The 25,260-nt window shown below is 40.8% G+C and overlaps 1 protein-coding gene across 1 annotated transcript in view; it reads left to right on the top strand.

Annotated features, from left to right (window-relative positions):
* The first annotated feature begins 781 nt into the window (after window positions 1-781).
* NOX3 (NADPH oxidase 3) overlaps window positions 782-25,260 on the top strand; it is a 60,874-nt gene continuing 36,395 nt past the window's right edge. Inside the window, exons 1-7 of the mRNA XM_055267840.2 lie at window positions 782-868; window positions 1,490-1,585; window positions 1,698-1,808; window positions 3,139-3,223; window positions 12,901-13,046; window positions 16,201-16,382; window positions 19,779-19,908. Coding sequence (XP_055123815.2) covers window positions 821-868; window positions 1,490-1,585; window positions 1,698-1,808; window positions 3,139-3,223; window positions 12,901-13,046; window positions 16,201-16,382; window positions 19,779-19,908 — 798 coding nt within the window. The 5' untranslated portion in view covers window positions 782-820. The remainder of the gene's footprint in view (window positions 869-1,489; window positions 1,586-1,697; window positions 1,809-3,138; window positions 3,224-12,900; window positions 13,047-16,200; window positions 16,383-19,778; window positions 19,909-25,260) is intronic.

The following is a 25,260-nucleotide window of genomic DNA, read 5'->3' as shown; positions in this document are numbered from 1 at the left end:
TTTAGCCCACACTCTTTGTCTTCTACAGAGAGATTTTTTGAAAGAGGGGCAAAGGAATTAAAGAAGTGGAAAAAATATGGCTGGTCACGGTGGCTCACGCCTGTAATCCCAGCACTTTGGGAGGTCAAGGCAGGTGGAGCACCTGAGGTCAGGAGTTTGAGACCAGCCTGGCCAACATGGCAAAACCCGGTTACTACTAAAAATTCAAAAATTAGCCGGGCGTGATGGTGCACGCCTGTAATCCCAACTACCCAGGAGGCTGAGGCAGGAGAATCCCTTAAACCCAGGGGGCAGAGGTTGCAGTGAGCCCAGATCGTACCACTTCACTCCAGCCTGGGTGAAACAACAAGACTCTGTCTCAAAAAAAAAAAAAAAAAAAAAAAAAAAAAGGTGGAAAAAAATAACAAATAGAGAAAGAGCTTTGCTATATGCAGCCTTCAGCACTTAGGTTATTTCTCAAATTTACATCAAGACTTATTATCATCTTGACTGCAATCATGTAGAAAATGAATGAGTATAAAGTACATGAGGACAATTTAATAAAACCAGCTTTCTTTTCTTATAAAATCTCTGACGAAAGGAATCATTCATTAGACAGAGACTTGCCTTGTATTTACCCAGGTCATGAGGCATGTCAGTGTGGTGATGTGCCCTTGGCAAGAAGTCCTTAATTAGAAATTCCTCGAGAGCTGCTCCCTGTAGGTGCTTCCTATGACAAAAAGACAAAATAATTTACTAGGGAAGCCCTTACTAAGGACCCAACATCCAGACACAGGTGAGGGAAAAGAAATTTGCTGACAGCCAAAGAGCAACAAGTATCATGATGGGGTGCTGGATTTTGAATGAGGGTCTCTCCACCATATTAGTAGTAAGTATCATTTTTGTTATTCAACTTTAAATATATAGATTGAATAGTCTTTGATTTTTAGGAAAACTTGTATAGGAACACTAAATAGCTTGAAGTATTACTCTAGTTAAAAGACTAAAACTTGTTAGAAAACATTCAGTAGATATATTTAATTTCCCTTTATAGAACCATGCAAAGTTGTTTTCCGATTGAGCTCATTTTTAATTATTTTTAAAGTCAAGTAGTTTGTTTTTGCATAATGTATGAGTGTTTCTCTAAATCAAATGAAGTCTGAATTAGACTATGAAATTGGCATTTTTCTAGAGAACTCTCGGAGTTGTTTTTAAAGATTTCCTCTTTCTTGACATCATTGTCAAGCAACGTTGATTGAGAAGGTTTTGTAGTTTCATTAAATCACTTAAAGTTGACTCATATGTGTTTAAAATCTTTTTAATAAAGGTAATAATGTATTACCATTATAATCCTATTAAAAACTAATCTATGAGAAATAAATATGTGGAGTAATTCTGATTAATATTGAGAAGCTTTTCATTCCACTTTAAAAGAGGAACCCCAAGTGATTTTGAATAGAGAAAAAGCTTGAAGGTAGTAGTCATTGGTTCTCTTTCCTTTCTACTCTAGCTCTCATGGCTGGGAATAAATTTTTATCTGTTTATTGACACGTTCTACTGGTATGAAGAGGAGGAGTCTTTCCATTACACACGAGTTATTTTGGGTGTAAGTACAGTTTATGGTTAAACATTATTTTTTCAGAAAACAAAATGCATTTTATTTTCCCTGGATCCTTGTTTTCCCTGAATCTTTTTTTTATGTCTTTACATGTGGACAGTCAACACTGGCTTGGGCACGAGCATCCGCACTGTGCCTGAATTTTAACTGCATGCTAATTCTAATACCTGTCAGTCGAAACCTTATTTCATTCATAAGAGGAACAAGTATTGTAAGTACTAAAATATTTGAAATAGTCTCAGCTGTTATGACTTCCTCATGTAAGTGCCATTGAAAACAAAAAATGTACTTTATTATGAAATTCTCAGTAATTCTGTTTAAACTTGGGTTTCTTTGTTAGAGATAACAGAAAGGCTAAGACAGAAAAACAGTAATCAGTACATCTATCTGATTTGGCTTTGGCTATTGCCATTGATTTCCTACATGACACTCAACTCATTGCTCAACAGTTTCCTGATATATTTGCCCCATGAAGATGGAAGCATTATAATAGCTGGAACCATCATTGTTTCTGATTGAAAGAAAACAAATAAGCTTTTGAGACAAACACCACCAGGAAACATCTCTCTTGGTTCTCACCCACAAAAGCATAATCACAGTACATAGATTTTATTATGTAGATTTTAACCTCTCCCAAACATAATGGGGTATTTCTCAATTATATTGATTTCACTGTGTTAGGAAATTATCTGTGCTTCCTGTCAAACAAAATGGCATGCAAGGAACGAGACCTTCAAAAATTTTACCAGGTAAAATACTGTATTATGCAGGCATCCCTCATTTTATTGCACTTCCCCTTATTGTACTTCTCAGATACTATGGTTTTTACAAATTGAAGACTTCTGGCAACCCTGTGTGGAGCGTGTATACTAGCGCCATTTTTTCCAATACCACGTGCTCACTTTGTGTCTCTGTGTCAGCATTTTTTAGCAATAAAGTATTTTTTAATTAAAGCATGTACTTTTTTTTAGACATAATGCTATTGCACACTTAATAGACTACAGGGTGTATAAATATAACTTTTATATGCACTGGGAAATCAAAACTTTTGTGTGACTTGCTTTATTGCAATATGTGCTTTATTGCAGTGGTCTGAAATCAAACCCACAATATCTCCGACATATACCTGTATAATCATCATCAAGATTTTATGAATATTTACATATAGATGCATATTTGCCTTTGTATATGTAGGACTAATTTGCAGACTACCTAAAACACATGAATGAGGATGATGGCTATCACCTTAAATTTTTAAACAAAGAAGCTGAGTGAGGCGTGTATTTTGGCAGGCTTATTCAAGAGTTTTGAATTATAACCAGAGAACTAATAAGTCAATCATTTTTGGGTTGAGAGTTCAGCAAAGCAACTAATAACCTTTTGAGTTGCCTGTTTGGCTAATGGCCATTAACTTTTTTGTCACATAGCCCCACTTTAAGCAGTTTAGAGGCAAAGCCTGATTCCTACTCTCTTAACTTTCATGACATTGTTTTCATTGTAATTTTTCCATAAATCAGGCATATTTTTTTTTGTTACTCTAGTGCTGCAGAGGACCATGGAGGAGGCAATTAGACAAAAACCTCAAATTTCACAAACTGGTCGCCTATGGGATAGCTGTTAATGCAAGTAAGTACTTATTAATTGCTCAGTGGATTTTACAATATCTGATGCCTAACTTCATAGTTTTGTTTTAACTCTGCCTTCCCCAAGTCTCACCCTCAGGTAAAAGAAAACTTTGCCCTTTATCTGACGCTGTAAACCTTACACAAATGGGTTTTTACATTTTCAATTTATACTTACCTATGAGTTTTCCCCTACCAAGATCTCAACTGGTCAAAGAAAAGTTGGTGAAACTTCATTTGTGAATAGTTCAGCTTGTTAGTAATACAATAATAAATACTTACTTGAAAAAGGAACACTTTGTTATTCAATATAATTCACTTTGGAAATAAAATTGACCTCTGTTCAAAATCTCATTCACAGTCGTAGAAAAATGACTGTCCAATAGTATCACAGGCATTAAAAAAGAAAAAAGAAAAGAAAGATCATGTGAGCAAAGTTCTGAATCGTATTGAGGTAATGGACATAAAAGGGTCTTGAAAAGACATGAAGCTTTATCAGCATATAAAGTGTTATTGCTATTATTATATTTCTAATTCAAGAGGAAGGCACTAGAAATTAGCATCCAAGGCCAAGGGTAAACTCCAATGAGGAAGAAAGGAGGAGGAGCAGTCATCAACCAGCTTGTGGTTTTGCTGGAAAACAAAGACACTGAAATAAAAGGCTATCTGAGCGATAAAGAGTTATGATTCAGGACTGTTTCTCTCAAACTAATTTAACTATAAAATATTTTCCTCATTTGTTTTTATCCTCTCATGCACAAAAAAAAAAAGCAGAGTAAAAGGAACACTCAAAACAAATGTGAATTTAATTAAGCAACAAGACATGACAGACGATGCCCGAGTGCCAATTAACACAACTTTGGGTGTGCAGTGAGACACGAGGGGAAGATGCTCCCACTGATTGTCTTCAACGCTGGATTAAACCAGCCCGAGAACTGCTTTGTAAAAGGTCTTTGTGGTTTGTTAGGAAATAAGAGTAAAAAGACATCGTGTCCTAGAGAAAACCAGCTCAGGGATAAAGGGGAAAAAATAAGGCTCGTTCATCTTTGTATTCCAAGGCCCACAATAGTGCTGAGAATGCGTAGGCACCAATGACTTTTCATGAATGAGCGAATGCGTGAAGGAATAAAGACTCAGGGAAACAGATTTTGGCTCAGGAATGGAATTCTTTTCCGGACCTTGAAAATTATCTAAAATTAGAATGAAGTTCCCCTAAGAATACTGAATTCCCCATCATGGGTGATGTCCAAACAGAGACCAGATCGCTCCTTGATAGGCTCATCACAGAAGGAATTCAAGAAATCTCCAGGCTTCCTTTAAAATCTTAAATAGCTTGATTTCTGCATAACAGAGTAAAATGGCAACAATATTACTACAATACGATAGCTTTAAGACAGACTTGAACTCTAAGAGAAAGTTTTAAAGATATTACAGAGAGAAGGGGGGAAAAAACAGCCAGCATCAAAGTACATCAGAAAAGAGGCCGGGCATGGTGGTTCATGCCTATAATCCCAGCACTTTGGGAGGTTGAGGCAGGTGAATTGCTTGAGCTCAGAAGTTCAAGACCAGCCTGGGCAATATGGTGAAAGCCCGTCTCTACCAAAAATACAAAAAAAATTAGCTGGGCGTGGTGGTGCATGCCTGTGGTCCCAGCTACTTGGGAGGCTTTGGTGGAAGGATCACTTGAGCCCAGGAGGTGAAGGTTGCAGGGAGCTAAAATTGTGCCACTGCACTCCAGCCTGGGCAGCACAGTAAGACCCCATCTCAAAAAGAAAAAAAAATACAACAGAAAAGAAAGCAAAGAATAATAAAAATGTGTGTTATGAAATAGTTTTCTCCTTAAAATTTTGGGCATGTACATTTCTTTATATGTAATCGTGTATCAATAATACCAATGCATGAGAAACATATAATGAATATCCCCCATGTTAAAGATACCATGAAAGCGCTATAACTTTCTGAAACTTGTGTGGTAAGGGCTGTTTTAGGATGGAGTATAATTTAGTATAAGCAGCAGTTGACTAAAATCAGGTAACCAAATTATTTTATACCCCTGCTACTGATTGGTAGTGTGATAGCTGATAAGTTCCTCATGCTCTTTCTTCTGTGGAGTTAAAAGAATACTAATACAGGCCAGGCGTGGTGGCTCACACCTGTAATCCCAGCACTTTGGGAGGCCAGAGTGGGTGGATCATCTGAGGTCAGGAGTTGGAGGCCAGCCTGACCAACATGGTGAACCCCGTCTCTACTAAAAATGCAAAAATTAGCCAGGTATGGTGGTCACGCCTGTAATCCCAACTACTTGGGAGGCTGAGGAAGGAGAATCGCCTGAACCCAGGAGGTGGAGTTTGCAGTGAGCCAAGAATGCCCCATTGTACTCCAGCCTAGGCAATAAGAGCAAAACTCTGTCTCAAAAAAAAAAAAAAAAAAATTTCAATGAGATGTGCAGATTATTGTCAGGACCAGAGTTAGTTGGAAATTTGCAGAATACAGGGTTATTCACTTGCTGCTATTGCAAATAAAATCAAGTCCAAAGGCCTTAGCCTGACCAAGGGCTCCAATGACCTTGCATGTGCCCCCTGCCTGTGCCCCCGCCGCAGTCTTATCTCCTGCCACATCCCCCTGGCTTTTCCCCTTGGGCACACCCAGCTCCTGGGAGTTCCTAAGCATTCTGTGCCTTTGCTCCAGGGATCGCCTTTGCCTGAAATGCTCCTCCCTCCTCATGGTGCTAAATGGGTGAGACATGGCCATGCCCAGGACTCATATCCTGGCCCATCTCCCCCAACGCAGCCACTTCACCGAGGGCTCTAAGGTCATACTTTCTACCACAGAGTGAAATTCATTCCCCAGAGGCTGATCACCTCCAGGGCTGAGCCTGTGCCTTACGCATCTTGGCTGCCCTGGTCCCTGGCACACAAGAGGTCCTCAACAAATTTGGTGAAAACTGAGGATGAGTAGGAGTCAGTCAGCAGGCAAGAGGGGTTGAAGGAATCACTGGGAATGGTACAGGACACATGTGCATGAGTTGTTCAGGGAGTCATGAGCAGTCTGGGGTGGGCTGAACAGAGTGTGGGGAGGGAAAGGATTCAAATGATGCCAATTGTCCAAGATAATACATTCACATTCTGCTGCAACCAGAGAAAGCAGGGTGCCCTTTCTCCCTCTTTCCCTCACACGACCCTGGAGAGAATCAAGTGTTCTCTCCGGCCCCCTTCCTCCTGAACCCCACTGCTTTGCCAGGCTCCCAGATGTCTCCTGGGGCTCCCCCAGCAGGGTCAGAACTGCGACCCAGAGCAAAGTGCCCCTCATCCCATTCCTCCATGGTAACCAGCAGAGCTGCGGTGTTTCCACTCCCTGCAAATGCAGGAGGCTGGGGAGAAAGCTCTTCGCTTCTCCCAAACCCTGACAAAGCAATTATTACATTTCACATGAACGAAGAAATGCGTCTGGCAACTGCGCTTTTAGGAGGAAAAAAAAATGCTAAGCCTTGGTTTCATGGAAACACCTCTGCTTTTCACATTTTGTTCTTCTGGTAGATTCACTTGGGAGCAGCTGAAAATGTCCCTGCGCTTATTTTATTAGCATCACCCATTATGCTGCATTTCAAATAGCCGGCTGGCTTAATAGAGGTGTGTAACCTTGGAAAAAGTGCGACCACATCGAAGTTTGCGTGCCAACCTCTAATTTCTCATCCGTTCCCCTATAAGCTGAACTGCAGGCTTTAATTGGTCAAATCATTAAAGGATGTAATTAGAGACTGGTGGAAGAAGGCGAGGGAGGAGGAGGGAAGAGGCAAAACAATGGTATCTGTAATCAAGGACGTCGCGGAAAATGCAGTGACAGGAACTCTTCTTTTGGCTTCCTGCCTTCCTGGTCGTCTGCCTGTGATAAGAGCTGCCGGAGCATTCTTCAACCACTAATAAATCATTTTCAGGGACCTATAACCCCACGGGTATAAAAATCATAGTTTCACAGCCTCTTCGTTCTTATTAATGCAGATCTTTCTGGAGTCCCAGGTCCACAGCAGACCTTGAAGACCCTTCCAATTGAAAAGTAGTACTTTGAGCTCCAGCTTCCATCAAGGGGTGTCTAAATAGTGACCCAGGCAGCTCTCCCTGGCAGAGTCGGCAGCTTGCTTCTGCCAGGTTCCAGGAGTGAACAATTAGCCGAGTGCAGCTCCTGATGAGTTGCTAAAATTAGTCTACAAACATCAATAAACATAACAAGGGCAGGGTGAGAGGAGAGAGCACAGAATAAGGGTGCCCAGAAAATAAAGATTTGGAGACGCAGCCTTGAGAATAGCCCTAAAGGCACAAACTCTTCAGTCTTGACCCCTCAAGGATTGCTCCTAACCGGTTCCCCCTGAGGCTCTGGGAGCTTAAGGGAAGCTCCATCCCCAGTCCTGCCTGACAGGATTTAATGTGATTTACAAATGCGTGGCACACACAGGGTGCCAGAGTCAACGAATCCTTCTACAGAAATCAGACCACAGGTTTAAAAGTTTGCAGCCAAATTCTGGCTGCAGAAGCACAGCCAGAGTCTGTCCCTGGGTCCTTGTTTCTGAAGGCTGCTTAATTGGGAGGTGACTAACTCCAAAATGACTGTTATCACTGACAGGCAGGCGGAAAGACACCAAGGACAGACCACACTTCCAAGATTCCCCCCAATTATGCTCACTTTGATCTCCTGAAAAATAAAATGAAAGAAGGAAAGTAAAAGAGCTTTTTCAGGGCAACTGGCTCTAATAGTAGCCTTTATGATTTTTTTTGTTGTTGTTCACTGTTCAATGGAAAGCTCCTTATTTGAACTCAGAAGTTCACATACCAATTAAATGCGCATGTGTAGTGTTTCCAAAATTGCTGCTCTTTAAAAGTACTTCAGGGAGAACACAAAATTATAGAAAGATCCAGCTATAGCACCTTTTAGCCTGGCACGATTGAGTGGGTTATGGGAATATGTGTCTTGCGGTCCTCCAAGGGCACAGAAGTGCGTACTGTAGAAAGTCCACAGAGGCCCAGGAGGAGCTCCCCCACATAGCTAATGGCGTTGGATTTACTGCAAGACTGAAGAGCCCATTTAGGCCAGAGTTGGCTTTGGAAACATGAAAACATGAGCTTCGTGTTTGCATTACTTCCATATTGGTCTACAAATCCCTTTTAGATGATAAATATGTTCCCAGTTAACTTCAGAGAAAGACACAGGAGCCACACAGCTGGAAGGGGGCTTAGATAACCTTGTTTAGTACAATCTACCCATTTCACAGATGGGAAAAAAAGGGTCTGAAAGAAGTTAAGTGACTGAGAAGTATCCTCTTCAGTATTCTTTCTGTTACATACTAATATCAAATCTAATAACATGAAATTATATTGATGACTAAGAGAGAGAGAAATCAAACCATATCACTGTTTTATCCCATTTCTGTAGCCCTTGTCCTTGTAACGTAAACAGCATGGCTACTTATATTTTTAAAAACCTAAAATGTAGAAAGGAAGGAATAGAAAACATAATGTCTAAAAAAGAACAAAAATAGTATCTCCCCTGGTGTCTATCAAGTCACAACAATTCTGAATTTAGCGGTTGGTATATCTTTAGTTCCAAGCCAAGATTGCTGTAAAATTAGGATCAGATCTAAGAGGAAAATAAAATGTTTAGACAGACAAAATCGGCATAAGCAGTTTTCTCTCTGAGAATGCCTGAGATAAATAAATAAAATATTCCACTTTGTATGTTCTACCTTGTGAAAGAAAACAAAATGGAGGTAGCGAGAGCAAGGGAACATGTAAGACATGAACTTTAAAGTGTGTGACAAATACTGGAGAGAATAGTTTTTACACATTCCCTCAGAAGCTGCCTCTTGAAAACCATCTGGGGCTTTCTTGTACTCCTTCATTAGTTTCCTCAGCTCTGTTACGGGAGACCTGGCAATAAGAATAAATAAATAGTTGAATATCTTTGTTCATTCAATCAACATACTTAAATTTAGTTTAACAGTGTCAAATTCTCATGTGGAAATCAATCTAACAGAAAACAAATTGCAATCAACAACTCATTACAGGGGAGAAGAACGTTATAAAATATAAGGCAAGGTGTGGTGGCTCACGCCTGTAATCCCAGCACTTTGGGAGGCCAAGGAAGGCAGATTGCCTGAGCTCAGGAGTTTGAGACCAGCCTGGGCAGCGTGATGAAACCCCATCTCTACTAAAAATTAGCTGGGCATGGTGGCGCATGCCTGTAATCCCAGCTACTCAGAGGCTGAGGCAGGAGAATTGCTTGAACCCGAGAGGCAGAGTTTGCAGTTAGCTGAGATCATGCCATTGCACTCTGGCCTGGGTGACAGAGTGAGACTCTGTCTCAAAAAAAAAAAAAAAAAAAAAAAAGTTATAAAATATAAAAAACTTATCCTGCAAAAAAAAAGTTATAAAATACAAAAAACTTATCCTGCCTTCTCTTTCTGACTATCACATATGGATTATGCAATGGTAAACACATCAGTTAACTTGGTCCGAAGCTCAGTTTGTATTTCTGTAAATTGGGAACAGCTTCACTCCCTGTCTGGAGTGCCCTAGTCTATGGAGAGAGAATTAAAGAAAACTAGGAGGAGAGGAGTGAGGGTCAAGGGGAAGAATATAAAAGGAGCATTCACACCAGCCTACAATGAGGACTCCAAATGTTGTGATCAGCCAGAAGCCTTAGAAACGGTTGGACTCTAGATTAAAGACACCAGGTAAACCATTGAGAGTTTTATCTAAGCCCATAGAAAAAACTAGTTTTCAATTAAAAATCAGGTATGATAATTTCTCATTAGTCAAACAAAGCAATACAGCTTGATGGTCAAAAGATGGGGCACCAAGTCACGCAAACCACTAAACCACTTTCATCACGAATCAACAACAAATTCCTTAACTCTTTGAATACTGGTCTGTGAAATGAGAAGAAGGTTGATACCTGAGGAGGGTTAAATCAGATAATATGCCTACAGCATTTACAACAGTGTCTGTTGTATAGTAAACATTCAATATGTTTGCTATGAGACGTACTACCTGCTTTTTAAACACTTAGAGATAATTATCAGAAAACAGCAATTAGGAATACTGGACAATGTTTGTGTTCAATTTAGCAAATAGTTTCCATTTTGCATGCAGCATATTGGAAAGGACTCCTGCTAGATAAGCCTTTCCAGCTTTGTGGATGCTAAGGCTAAACAAGGCAGCCCCTTCATAGACATGGCTGTATATTTTGACAAAGCACCTCGGGAGGAAATATAGTACCTCGTGAGTGCTAAGCTCTCTGAAGCCATAAGGAGGCAGTAAACATCATGATGCAGAAACACTATCACGTGCCTTGTTTTCTTGGGTGAGCCTCAACCTGAAGTATATTTGACTTGATTTTCAATTTAAAAGCTAAAGAAAAATCTGCAATATATTATATATATATATATATATATATCGCACATATATATGTATATATCAGCAGAGAAAACACTACTCCAACAAGGTTGTATTTATAGATTGATTTTCCAACCCTTTCATTACCTCTTCTACCTTTCTTTAATCCCATTGTCACTAAGCAAATAATTGTCAAATACAAACTGGTGCTGAGGTTTCAAGGATGAATAAAGTCCATCCTTAAGAAGTCAAAGTTCATCAGGGGGTACAGGGATAAATAGATACTGCAACAGTAATATCTGAGAAATGCTATGGTCATGCTATCATTTGTGCTGGTGAAATTGAAGAATGTGTGATAGAAGTCAACTTTTGAAGTGAGTTGTAAGGCACGAGTAGAAAATTTTGCAAATCAGAAAAGGGAGTGATAGCAGGAACTCAGGTAACAAAGAAAAGAGGTTGCATAGAAGATAGCATTTCTAAATAAATCTGCTCCTAGGACCACAGGGACCAAAATGGCACGAATATTCTCAGAAGTTCTTGCTGTTTTCTTTTTCCCCATCACATCTTCTTCCACACCTCAACCCACAATGTACAGCCACGGAGGATCCCGTAACTCACTCACAACCTGTATGTACTGTATGATAGTCATAGGCCCTGCTACTTCTCACTGTGGGTGCAGAAGAAAAGAAAGTATCAACTGGGAAATTATCTATACCCTGGGCAATGAATTCTCATTCACACACGAATCTGATCCCAATGGCAGTTATCAACTGGCCACCCAGCGGGAGTTTCATTTGCAGGAAAAGCATCAGTATGTCGTTGTCTAGCTGTGACTGCTGGCTTCCCAAAAGATTTGGAAAGAGCAGCATCAGACACAGAATCCTCAGGCCAGACGATGCTGTGTTCTTAAGCTTGTTCTCTTCATTTAGAATTTAGACATCACCAAGTCCCAGGATTAGAAAGCTCCATTTACTTCTTAAGAATATACAGAAGGTATGTTTAGTTCCATAAATAATGGCTTATTTCAATCCACCAGGAATAACACATGCAAATTTATGTGCGAATGTGTATGTGCAGGGGTATATATACATATAGAGTAGTCCCTCCTTGTCTGCGGGATATGCATTCCAAGACCCACAGCAGATGCCTGAAACAGTGGATAGTACTGACCCCGACTGCCATCCATCGGAACATGTTCCGTTTCAGGTCTTCCACCCACAAATGTAAAGCTTTTTTCATCATAAATAAGCACTTATCATGCATTGTGGCTGTAACTTTTGCAGTTTGAGGTGTGATAGCGAAACTAGCACAAATGTCTTTTTTCTTCTTCACAATTTCAGATAGAAGATTTGTTTTTACCGTAGATCTTAGCAACTTCCACATGCAGTTTTTTTCCTTTCCTTATTAAGTAGAGAACTTTCCCCTTTTCACTCAAAGGAAGCACTTGATGGCTTCTCTTTGGCGTAGCCGAATTGCCAGCATCACTACTTTTCCACTTGGAGGCCATTTTTAAGTAAAATAAGGATGACTCGCACACAAACACTGGGATACCGTGACAGTTGATCTGATAACCAAGAGGACTACTGGATATGCTGGACAAAGGGATGATTCACATCCCAGGTGGGACAGAGCGGGATGGCATGAGATTTCATCATGCTACTCAGAATGGCATGCAGTGTAAAACACGAATTGCTTATTCCTGGAATTTTCCATTCGATATTTTCTGACTGTGGTTCACCTCAGGTAACTGAAACCGGGGAAAGTGAAACTTCAGACTGGGGGGACTACTGTATACTAAAATGTGTACAGGAATAAACAGAAAATACAGTGTCTGAAAGAGAACAAAAACAATATCTCTCCTGGCATTTATCATTTACATCACATACATACATATCAGCATGTATAGTGTACAGTATTCTAGAATAATGCTTTCCGATTTCTTAAGAAGTTATACATAATTATTTCTTTTAGAATTATATCATATATAATTACACTGAGCTATCATAACATTTATTCCACTTCCATGATAACTATATACTTTAAATTATGATGAACTGAGATTTACTTTATTTATTAATATAACTTAAATAAATGTGGAGATTTTTGTACAGTACCTTTGGAAGTATTCAATCCACTCCACTCAAAGCACTGGGAAAGATGTGTAAATAAATCACTTTTCCTTGGGGATTACAAAAACCAGAACAGAGAAACTTGAGCACAGAGACATTGCATTTTTTAGTAACTAGGGAGAAAGCAAGCCACAGGGTGCATGTTTGGTGTCGTCTCCTCTTCCTAGCCATCCACAGCGTGGCGCATTTCTTCAACCTGGAACGCTACCACTGGAGCCAGTCCGAGGAGGCCCAGGGACTTCCGGCTGCACTTTCCAAGCTGGGCAACACCCCTAATGAGAGCTACCTCAACCCTGTCCGGACCTTCCCCACAGTGAGTTCCTGCATGCTAACAAGCTTCTCCCCTGAAAAATCTGTCCTTTTCCAGTCCTCTAATCAGGAACGCTATATTGAAAAGCTTTTAATAAAAGAGCTGGAGAATGAATTTACATGTGAATTTGTTTTTAATTTCACATTTTCTAAAAAGTTATTTTTTTATCATTAATGTTGCTGGGAAGTTATGAGCAAGGAGAAAAAGATATGTCACCTAATTAATTTATATATATATATATATATATATATACACACACACACTAGAAATGCAGTAACCTGTTAAATTCCTAATATTTTAAAATTTAACATTTTAACAGCAGTTCATGATTAGATATTTTTCACTGACGTTAGACTCGTAAAGAAGGTGAAGTGCCATCTAAACACAGAGATTATAAACTGGATGTCTTCATTTTCAATCTGCAGATTGTTTTCCGGATCTCTTCTCCGAATGCCTCATACACTGGCACATATGTGAATAGCTGCTTTGCCAAATCAGATACTGGGCAAAGCCGCTAATTTCATAATGAGAGCTGCATGGCCAGTGACATCATTAATGCTAATTACCTGTGTGCACAGACTGTCAGCAGCCATGGGGAACAGAAAGAAAACCAAAAATGTCACCACAGCAATCTATGTTCTGAGATGAAGACAGTCGTCTCCCTTAATTCACCCCTACCTCTTTCTTTGTGGATGATCTCAATTTTTTTTCCATGTACCACCATATTGGCACATGTGTGCAGCACGTTGACCAAACTAAAAATATCTTTATTGCCCAAGAAAAGCCCTAAGGCAATACACTTCAGCAATGAAAATCCCTCCATTCTTATCCAGGCCATCTCTTTAAGTGACCATTTCCCCATGCAGCCTTATTTAAAGAACAAAAACTCAAAATCTGGTTTTGGGACACTTGTTCCCTGTCATGTCCCCTAATTAGCCTAAGATGATTTTCAGTATCAGGCCATTGATCAGGTTTAGTTAAGCTACCTTTTCTTTTATTTTTTATTTTTATTTATTTATTTTTTTTGAGACAGAGTCTCGCTCTGTTGCCCAGGCTGGAGTGCAGTGGTGAGATCTCGGCTCACTGCAAGCTCCGCCTCCCGGGTTCACGCCATTCTCCTGCCTCAGCCTCCCAAGTAGCTGGGACTACAGGTGCCTGCCACCACGCCCGGCTAATTTTTTGTTATTTTTAGTAGAGACGGGGTTTCACCCTGTTAGCCAGGATGGTCTTGATCTCTTGACCTCATGATCGGCCCTCCTCGGCCTCCCAAAGTGCTGAGATTACAGGCGTGAGCCACCGAGCCTGGCTTGAGCTACCTTGTCTTAGCTGACAGCTATTGGAAGCAAAAATTTCACACTTCCGAATCAGAACTACAGCTGCCCTAAACGAGTGGGGATGCCTTTGTGTCAGTCCATTGAATCACAGCATTTGTCTGGGCACCTACTGAGGTTACTGTTTTTCCCCACTAAGACGCTGGAAAATCCATTGCTACACACACTCAAGAATAAATCTCAACATTTTGCATAGTCTATATAATAAATAGTATTTATTAAAAATACTTTTCAAGCAATGTGATTATATATTTTACTAGCAAAATAATTAAGCTACTTCCAATGCAGTAATTTCAAAATTTTAGAAGCAATATACTATGTAAGTACTAATTAAGCTCAGGAAACCCTCTAGTTTAGGGTATTTGGAGAGAGATGAGTATCAATAACACAGAGTGTACATTATAGAGCATTTTTAGAGATGCAGTGGGATTGTTTTGGAGGATAAATTGCAACTCTAACCAGTCTATAAATGTGTTGCAAGAACAGAGACATGGCGATTTGCCTTAATAGGCAAGAAAGAATGATGTGAAATTAGCACATCATATGATGTAAATGGATTTCTAAAATGCCTGAATGTACTTGAAAAGAAAATATTTTAAATGTTTGAGACATACCCCTTTCAATTTTATTTCCACTCTTTGCTCTATGAAGAAAAAATAAACAATGAAGAAGTCCCTGTCCAAATTACCTCCAGATCTCAAAGCCGCCCAAATTAATGAGATTTTACTGACAAAAGATATAGTGAGTTTATTGAGCTCGTGGCCGTCTCAACGATAGTAACACAATGTATGAATACTAATGACTTGGCAAGAACATGGGAAACTCACAATGAAAATAAACTGCTGTGTGATGCATATTCTAAAAGGCTATTTTACTGTCCCTTGCACTCACAGGTCAGAATTCTGGCCATTTAGCGGTGTCCACCAGATAAGAATAGCTGCACCTTTATTGATCACCTAGGATTTACCAAGCCTTTTTCCAGGCCCCCGAAGATGGCGTGAAAGAAATGCAAGTCATGGTCTTTCCAATTAAAAAGCAAGAGCAAGGAACAACTACCAGGGGAACTGAGTGTGCAGCTGCTTTATTAGGAACGCCCCAAGGGACCTCTCAAAAAAATGTGTTTATTAATGTTAAAATGCAATTAAGCATGGTGATCAGCATAGTTATTTTAAAGATGAAAAACTTAAAACTCAGATTTATTTTGCAATATTTTATCTTAAAATGCTCTTTTCATGCTGCCCTAATTTCAATTCAACATAATAACTTTGTTGTTTTTTTTTTTCTTTTTTCCCATTTTGTTATTGTTGCTGTTGTTTTAGACACAGGGTCTCACTCTGTCTCCCAGAATGGAATGCAGAGGCAGCATCACGGCTCATTGCAGCCTCACACTCCTGGGACCAAGTGATCCTCCCATCTCAGCCTACTGAGTAGCTGAGACTATAGATAGGCTCAAGCCACCATGCCCAGCTTTTTTTTTTAAATTTATTTATGCAGGGTTTTTTCCAGTATAATAACTTTGATGTGAAATGATTTATACAAATAAAAAAATGCGATTGATGAAATGGTATTTTATGAAATTTTAGCAAAGCAAGTAACCACCGTAAGCTGGTGGGAAGGGGCAGGAAGAGGAAGCTCACCTCTTGAGCTGCACCTGCATCCTCGCTGAGGCTAACATGCTTCTGAGTGAAACACTGTGAATGGCTCCCTGCTTGAAATCTCAAGTACTGGTCCTAAAAATGAAAAAAATATATATATATATGCCAGGATATTTAATGTCACGGTGTTTTTTGTTTGTTTCTTTCTTTTTTTTTTTTTTATTTTTTTAGAACACAACCACTGAATTGCTAAGGACAATAGCGGGCGTCACCGGCCTGGTGATCTCTCTGGCTTTAGTCTTGATCATGACCTCGTCAACCGAGTTCATCAGACAGGCCTCCTATGAGTTGTTCTGGTACACACACCATGTTTTCATCATCTTCTTTCTCAGCCTGGCCATCCATGGGATGGGGTAAGTCCACACTGTGCTCCTCTGCAAGGATTTTATCTCTGAGAGTCCCAAAATAATCTTAGAAAGTCCTTTAGACGAAGGAGTCCGGCGTGCGATGACTAAAGGACTCATACAATGTGTGAAAAGCACATTGACTGTAGCAAATTCTTTTTCAGTAACACTGAAAATAAGCTACATAGATGGTGAAGTATTATATTTATTTTTCCTCGCTGACTTTGTTAGTGAGTCTTGGCATGTTTATAAAATTCAGGAATCCTGATGAATGCAGGATGACAGTAGATCTGTGTTTCATTCAGTACCTGTTCTGCAATCCAATTTATGTGACATTACTCAGGATATATATTTTTGACACCAAGATTTCACTTCTGTTTAACCAAAACCATCAACTAGGAAACCCAGTGTTCGGGCAGGGACAATGTGTGGCATGGGCAGTCCGGTGTGGGGTCCAGATCCAGCTCTGACACCAGTTATCAGAGTAGGTCCTTCAGGTCCTCTGGGCCTCAGTTTCCCCATTTGACCTCTAGGACTCCATTTTGCTCGGACATCCCGTAAAACACTGTTACAGCATTCAACACCTGCCTGATATGGTTCATCTCTTCATCAGGAAGCTAGCATAGCCCCTGATGTGTTCACCCTCAAATATAATGCTTTTCAATACTTTAAATATTAATAAATGGCCCTGGACTAATGAATCAATTGCTGTCTGTGAACTAGCTTGTCCCTTTTCATTATTTCAAAAACTGATTGCCTTTTTTTCCATTTTACAATTTTCAAAGCACATTCATACACATGATCAACTTGACCCTCACAACAGTCCTGTCATGTAGAGAAGGTGCTGTTGTCCCCATTTCATAAAGAGGAAAAAGGTGTTCTGAGGGTTAAGTGATGCCCTCAAGGTCCCATGATGAATAAACGGCAGAGTCAGATCTAGGACACCAGTCTTTGGACTATCAAACCTTTACTCTGATTTAGCAAGCCCTGGAAGAACAAGTCTTCCGTTTTATGGATTAAACCTTCCTCAACACCAGCAAGAATGTGGCCAGCAATGTTGCTAACGCCCTTTTTGGCTTGCCAGCAGCAACTCCTCTGTTCCTGCACTGCAGAATACCTTCTTCCGCCCCTCATTCTCCCACCATTGCCGCTGCTGAGCGCAGAGGGTCCTGTCCCGGAGGTGGCCTCCATCTCTGCACGGACCTGGAAGAGCAAGCGCATAGCTGCAGAGTGGCATGGCCTAGGAAGTCACACATGCCTTGGTGACTCTGGATCCCATGTAGGGCCCACAGACAACGCTTTGGGATTTGCTGCTCCGCAAGTCAACAACCCCTCCAGTCTCCCTCCTCACCTTCTCAGTCCCCTACTTCTAGATGGGGGTGGCTGGTCTGCCGCTGCCACTGCCTGTGCCTAAGACTTCTCCCGTGGTCCCTCAGCTGGTGGACAGAAACACATCTTCCAAGGAAGAAGTGCCCCTGAGGGTGCATTTTACCCTAAAAGACCGCCTGTGCCTCTGCTGAGCCTTAGTAACCGGGTCAGTGCAAGTTCACCCGTACTCTTCTGCCTGGCTAGAGGCTTTCCATTCTCTTTCAGCTAGAGGTCTCTGGGACTGGCTTTTCTGAATGTGGAAATCTCAACACTCCTTTTTGTACTTGAGGGGGGCAAGGTGGATGTGTATAGTCCTAGTGTGCTCCAACTCAGAGACTGTCAGTCCTCCCTTTCTACTGCTGATTCTGCCCCCGACGACGGGGTTGTTAACCCCTGAAGCACATTTATGAGGCTATCTATAACCCAGGGGAGTCTAGAAGCCCTATTCACAGACATAATGTGCTTACCCCCCTAAACATACATCCCCTGCATCGACACCCTGGTGCATTGTAGAAGCACAAGAGAATTTCAATGGGCAGTGTTTTTCATTGGAGATATTTTTGATATCCAAATAACATCTCATAAGATGAAGTTTTTTAGTCATTTTAACCTAGTTGAAAAGCTTATTTTAGGATAAGGGCCTCATTTAATCTTCTCAGTGTGAAGTATTCTACAGCTACTGTTTACAGCGAAAGCAATTTGCAAATCTACACAAAGTGCCAAGTGAAAGTAGGATTATTGGAATGTGTTAAGGCCCACTAATCTTCCTATTATGGGATGGCATAGAGGAAGACATTTCAAAAGTTTAAAATTTTTAAAAGATACAGCATTTGCGGAATGACATGAGGCTTCTTTGAGACACTATGGGGAATGCTGCCTACAGCCTGGGAATGAAAGTGTTTAAGTGTCTGCAATCTTTCCTCTGACTCTCACTTACTATTCACCCTGCCTATGTCTGGGCATCATTTGTACATTGGAGATTTACAGATAGTTTTTCTCATCTAACTCAGAGGGATGTTATCAAGTTTGGATGGCTTCCATAAAACAGACTGGGACAAAGGCCAAGATGTCAGTTCTAGCTGACACCAGGCTGTTTCCAAGGGCGTATTACTGCTCCCTCCCCCATGCCCTGTGATATGACAGGGGCCACACCACTCCACAGGCTGTCCAGGACATAAGTCTGTGTGATGCTAAGGTTTCTCAGTCTAGAGTAACATGTTTCTCAAAACAGATCAATGCATTTTATTCATAAACATCTAGGAACTGAACAATTCCCAGATTCCCTGACCTTGACGTCTTGGGCTTTGCTGTCTGTGCACCAAGGAGGAACCCTAGGAGCTTGTACCAAAGCTCCTTGTCAAAGGTCAGTCAGGAGTGCACTCATGGCAAATATCATATAGCAGGATTATAGGACTCTTGGTCCAGTGCTCCGTTCATTAAGACTGCCTTCTCTTTCCATTCCTAAATCTATCAATACCATTTTGAAGACACACTCCATTGTGACCTATGTTGACCGAGTCAAACACTGGCTTGCTGGTGGTCACTAGGGGAAAAAATACCATTATTCCGGGCACTTCTTTTGACTTCTTCACTTGAAGACTTCTAAGCACTCAGAAACAACCCAAGGAGGGTAGAAGTTAAATAAATCTGCAAAAGAACCAAATAGTACAAAGTTAGCCAATTAGCCCAAATCAGCAATCAGGACAAGATGAAACCTAATTAAATTCAACAGTCTACAAAAGGATGTGTTCAAACAATTTCCCTTCATTATGAATTCTCTAATAGAGACACTTTCAATTTAACACAGGATACCACAGAGGGGCACTTCTTTTCTGGGATCTTCAAAGTTACTCGAAGCTTCTTAAATGCTTATTTTTAAAGAAGCTGGGGGAAATGAATGACAGCCCGAGTTTCAAGAACTGGAAGTGGTATTTCAGAGCTCACTGTAGAATGTATATCTGTGGGAGAACAAGACTGCTCAAAATCAGTTTGACGTTTTTGGTTTTTTGTTTTGTTTTGCTTTTCTTAAATAACAAGTCGGATTGTTCGAGGCCAAACCCAAGACAGTCTCTCTCTGCACAACATCACCTTCTGTAGAGACCGCTATGCAGAATGGCAGACAGTGGCCCAATGCCCCGTGCCTCAATTTTCTGGCAAGGAACCTTCGGTAAGAATGAACCCAGAAGCTTTTAAAAATAAATGTCACCACAGTTAAAATATAGAGCTTTTATAGGCTTGAAAAAAAGAAAGCACATTTCACCACTAGACAAAGCCAACTCTTTATTAAGTGTGCTAATGGAGAAATCAAGTTACAGATAATTTTTAAAGAGGTTTACTGCCAAAAGCACTATGTTCAGCTTTGAAATGTATTCTTCCACTTACCTTTAAATTCTAGTGTCTGATATTGTGGGAATTCATAACAGCACAATGATGTCCCTGGAGGAGTCAGCCCTGGGCCTTACCACTCTTCTCTGTGCTCCCTGCATCCTTGGCCACCTGTCCTCTGCACAACTGCCGCCCCAGTCTGAGAATTACTGGCACCCCTGCTCAAACCTAGGTCAATGAACAGCCAAACGAGGCTCAGGCCTTCTTTATAAGCTTGCCTTCTTTCTTTCGACAACTTTAGGGATCAAAAACTTAGTGTGTCAAACGCATTTACTTCTTGTTCTAATTAAGCTCCTGTAACTGAAATAATAATGATGTTAGCCAAGAAGATACTTAATTAATTTGTGTAGATGATAATGTCCACAGATCTGAAAAGTCCGATTTCCTGGGTAGGTGGTAACCATTATAGTTGGTAGCATAGGGAAAGAGAAATAATATTCCTCTCTTTCAAGTGATGCTTGAAAGAAAATAAATGCAGGCCGGGCGCGGTGGCTCACGCTTGTAATCCCAGCACTTTGGGAGGCCGAGGCGGGCGGATCACGAGGTCAGGAGATCGAGACCACGGTGAAACCCCGTCTCTACTAAAAATACAAAAAATTAGCCGGGCATGGTGGTGGGCGCCTGTAGTCCCAGCTACTCGGAGAGGCTGAGGCAGGAGAATGGCATGAACCCGGGAGGCGGAGCTTGCAGTGAGCCGAGATCGCACCACTGCACTCCAGCCTGGGCGACAGAGCGAGACTCTGTCTCAAAAAAAAAAAAAAAAGGAAAGAAATGCATCTGGCAGATAAACAGTAGGAGGAAATAAGTGTCCAAAAATACATAACTTAAAACATGGAATAACAGGGTATAATAGTATATAAATGGTGAAGTTTTAGGAAATTAAGTCATCAACATATGAAGAATATAAGTGATTGCATTATTTAAAAAACAAACCCTCAAATATATTAAATTAAACACTGGATTTTAAGGGTGAAAGTACTAGGAGGAATGTTTAAAACCGAGAGAACCGGAATAGATGTGCCCATTAGACTGTGGTTCTTTTAATGGCCGGTATAGATTGTCTCTGTCTCAAACTCAACTCTCAGTAGCCACTATCCAACCTGCATATTAATGAGGAACATGAATACCTCTCTAAAATTTTCAGCTACAGCGTCTCCATAAAAAAATCAATACTCCCCCACACCTCATGAATACAGACCAGGGCCTGCTCCCAGCAGCGTTTGCTGGCATTAATTATCATTAAGAGGGGGCCTTACTCGTCTCTCTAACTCTCCCTTGCTCCACGTCCTTGCACACCCAAACTCAGGGTGTCACTCTCTCCCATTATTTGTAATGGATCCTGATTCAAAGCGTGTGTGGGCTATGCAATTACCGCTTAGCTGAACTGTACGATATTCTCTCTGATGTCTTATAGACACTGAATCCGAAAGGCATCCCAAGGACAAGGAAGGGTTCCTGCGCTCCACTGCACCACACCTACTCAGTCTCTGCAAAGCTCCATTTCTCCTCCCTTGCCTCTCTTAACTAAGGGTGTTTTCACGGTGCTCTGATCAATAGAATATGTATCATTTCTCCTTCAGTGGTTCACTGTTCCCAGTGTTAGGACAGAGAATGCTTTGTACCTCACCTCGTGTAAATGGAACTGATTAAAGAAACCAGCTATACCCGGCAGTCCCTCCTCCCCTACTTGTCTCACGTGCAAAATATCAGAGACCATGTCTGATTTGACATCACCAAAATGAAGTGTGTGATGCCCCAAACTTTCTAAAATGTGTGGGGAAGATTTTTTTTAAAAATATATGAAGACAGTGTCTTTGCAAATATCTCTTTTAGCCCATTTAGAAAGAATGCATTCTTGCTCTCATTTCTGTAAACATCCAAAGCAATTCTCAAAAAGCTTTCTGGCTCATTCAAGCATAACAGACCTAAGGATTCCTTTGCTCGGTCCAACCCCATCCTTCCCAGGGACGCTTCCTAGATTTCCCTTACTCTGTTCATCTTCACAACTTGTCTCAGTCTCTCTTTCCAGCCCAAATGCACTGACAAATGTAGGACTCCAGATTTCTGGTTTGCTGCTGATGCAATCCAGTCTCAAAACATGCCTGGTCATCCTAGGCCTAAGAAGCACTTTATGTCATTTAACTACAGCATCAACTCATCATAACCATGAGGCTGACACTTTGTAATTATTAGGGAAAGCTGTGAGTGGTAAAGGAGAAAGCCCTGACGGAGGTAGAGTCAATTCAGCAAACTTTCACCGAGTGCCTAAGTACATTGCTTGGCAATGCAGTAGACAGGAGTCAGAGACGTGGCACCTGCCCCAGGAGATCTGATTGTCTAGAAAAAGAGGCTATTCATAAACACACACATAAAATAAAATCAAAGCCAGCATGTTCTTATTCTCTGAAAGGAATGAAAAACCAGGAGTGAAAGTGAAGGAAACAAGTTTCATTATTGCTGCTTTTGAATCAACATCGTTTTATTTCTATCATAAAATATTCACTGTAGCGTGACTTTTTGAGCATTTTTTGGAGAAGAAGAAAATAAAGCCAAGAAGCCACGGAGTATTTTAGCATTAAGGAAACTTAGATACTAAATAGTTCTTCCCCGTTATTTAATAGCTGAGGAAATTGAGGTCCAAGCAGTTTCAGTGTCTTACCTATGGTCACAAAAAGCATTCCCAGTAAAGCCACATCAAAGAACCAGAGCCCCTAACTCTGTGGCCATGAAATTTCTCCTCCACACCCCACAGCATTCACTCTAAATCTCTGGCTTCCATAACCCCCATTTTGTCAGCACTCTGCTGCTAGTTACAAGTACATAGCCCCAACGTTCTACTTATCTCTGTGAATAAAGCCAAAGTGTTTAAGAGCTTGGAGGGAACCAAATAATAATTTTCTCCAGCTAGTTCCCATTTTACAAAACAGGAAATTATGAACATAATAAATCTCAAGATGTGCCTAGAGGCACAGAGTGAGGGGTGGTGGCCCCAAGGCCAGAATCCAGGTGTTCAGACACCCAGCCCAGCATCTACCTTGACACCCGGCCCTCTTGCTCTGAATCAAGGCCTCCTTGTCTTGATTCACTCTTGTCTGTCCCGGGTACCACTGCAAGGACAGTTCCCTAATATTCATCCCTACCCATCTCTCCCTCAGGCCCTGACTTCCAGGGGCTCCAGGCACAACACAGGTAACTACACTGGCTACCTCCTCCTGGAGCAAAGGATAGACTAAGATTGAGATGGAGTCAGGGATTAATGGCTTATATTCTCCTACCCGAACCATGGAAAGAAAAATAATCCATCACATTTTATCAACGTGGAAAATATCAGAGAACATGTCTGATTTGACATCACCAAAATGAAGTGTGTGATGCCCCAAACTCTCTAAAATGGGTGGGGAAGATTATTTGTAAAAACATATGAAGACTGAGTGTCTTTGCAAATATCTCTTTTAGCCCATTTAGAAAGAACTGCATTCTTGCTCTCATTTCTGTAAACATCCAAAGCAATTCTCAAAAAGCTTTCTGGTTCATTCAAGCATAAGAGACCTAAGGATTCCTTTGCTCGGTCCAACCCCATCCTTCCCAGGGACGCTTTCTAGATTTCCCTTACTCTGTTCATCTTCACCACCTCATCCACAGCATAGGGGGACAAAAGGTTTATTCTCTTTGCTGTTCTGAACACATTGCTGGGCTCCACTGCGGCAGAAAAAAATAAGTGGGTCAAATTGCCTTGTGTTGCCCCCATAGATCTAGCTTTTATGAGGCGAAGAGCCCCCCAGGAAAAAAAGCAGAGGGTTGATGTAGGTGAGAAGAGGGACCGCGCAAAGAGACCCAGAAATCAACAAAAAGCAGTAGACAAAACGAGAAAGGTGACTCAAAGGAAGTAAAAATAATGCTAAAAGGCTTGCGACCCATCAACAGAAGAGACGGAGCCAGATGACTGGTGAGGGAGCACTGAGTAATGGGTCAATCGGTGAGGGGTGGTGAACGTCTGAATTCTGAAGACCGAGACATCCTTCCTGCCCCCCCAGATACTATTCAAGGAGTAAGGTGGTGGATTTAGAAAACCTAAGAGGAAGTGTAGGGACATATGAAAAGGCTTGAGTTCTAGCCCTGGCTCTCTCTGGTCCACCTCGGACTCTCCAGGCAAGTCAGACCCATGTCCAGAATGTCAGGATTTTCCTTCTTTTAATTCTAAAAGAATTAGAGGATATTGAATGTTCCCAATACAAAGAAATAATCAGTGTTTGAGATGATGGATAGAGTAATTTACCCTGACCTTATCATGATACACTGTATGTATCAAAACATCATAATGTACCTCACGAATATATACAATTATTATTTGTCTATTGAAAACAATAAAAATTTTAAAAAGAAAAAAAGAATTAGAGTAGATTTCCAAGAGCATGCAATATCCTAAAATTCAATGAGTTCGTGAGTTTCTAATGTTTTGGAAAACAAGCCTCAGTATCAATTTAGCGCTGGACAGAAAGGACCACGATAATATGGCAATGCACATGGGAGGTAGCCTGGGGTCCTGGTAAGAGCTCAGGCTGGGTAGTCAGGCATATCTGCGTTCACATCTCTACCAGACACCTTCGTCCCTTTATGACCTTGGACAATTTGGTTGATCTGACTGAGTCTTAACTCCTTCCTCTGTAAATTCAAGATAATACATGTGCCTCATGGGATTGTTCAGTACAAATAGAACTCTTCAAAAATTGTAACTTCCCATTTCTTCCCTTTCACTGAGGAAGACACCTTATGTTGTACAGAGTGCCTGATACAATAGCCTACTGGTAAACTGATCATCAGTAATGCACATTATACTCATCAAAAGTTAACATGGCATCTGATTTATTTAAAATGGACACTTTCACCATCACAATTCTCTAGACAATTATTCAGCCTTTTGCTGTGATTAGATAAACTTAAATTTAAGGTGCCAGGAAACTGACTTTATATTTTACTCCAAATAACTGCGTGTGTGTGTGTGTGTGTGTGTATTTCTGTGTTTATTCAGGCAGACCCTGTAGTTGTGATGCATTCTTGGCCCAAAAAATTACTATTTGAGATTTTAAAATGTAATTTTAAATGTCCTGTGTTGGGTGAGTAATGTAGCTTTGAC

Source organism: Symphalangus syndactylus, chromosome 2 (assembly GCF_028878055.3).
Source record: "Symphalangus syndactylus isolate Jambi chromosome 2, NHGRI_mSymSyn1-v2.1_pri, whole genome shotgun sequence".
Classification (NCBI taxonomy): domain Eukaryota; kingdom Metazoa; phylum Chordata; class Mammalia; order Primates; family Hylobatidae; genus Symphalangus; species Symphalangus syndactylus.
Note: the sequence above shows the minus strand (reverse complement) of the source record. Positions and strands in the feature narration are given on the sequence as shown.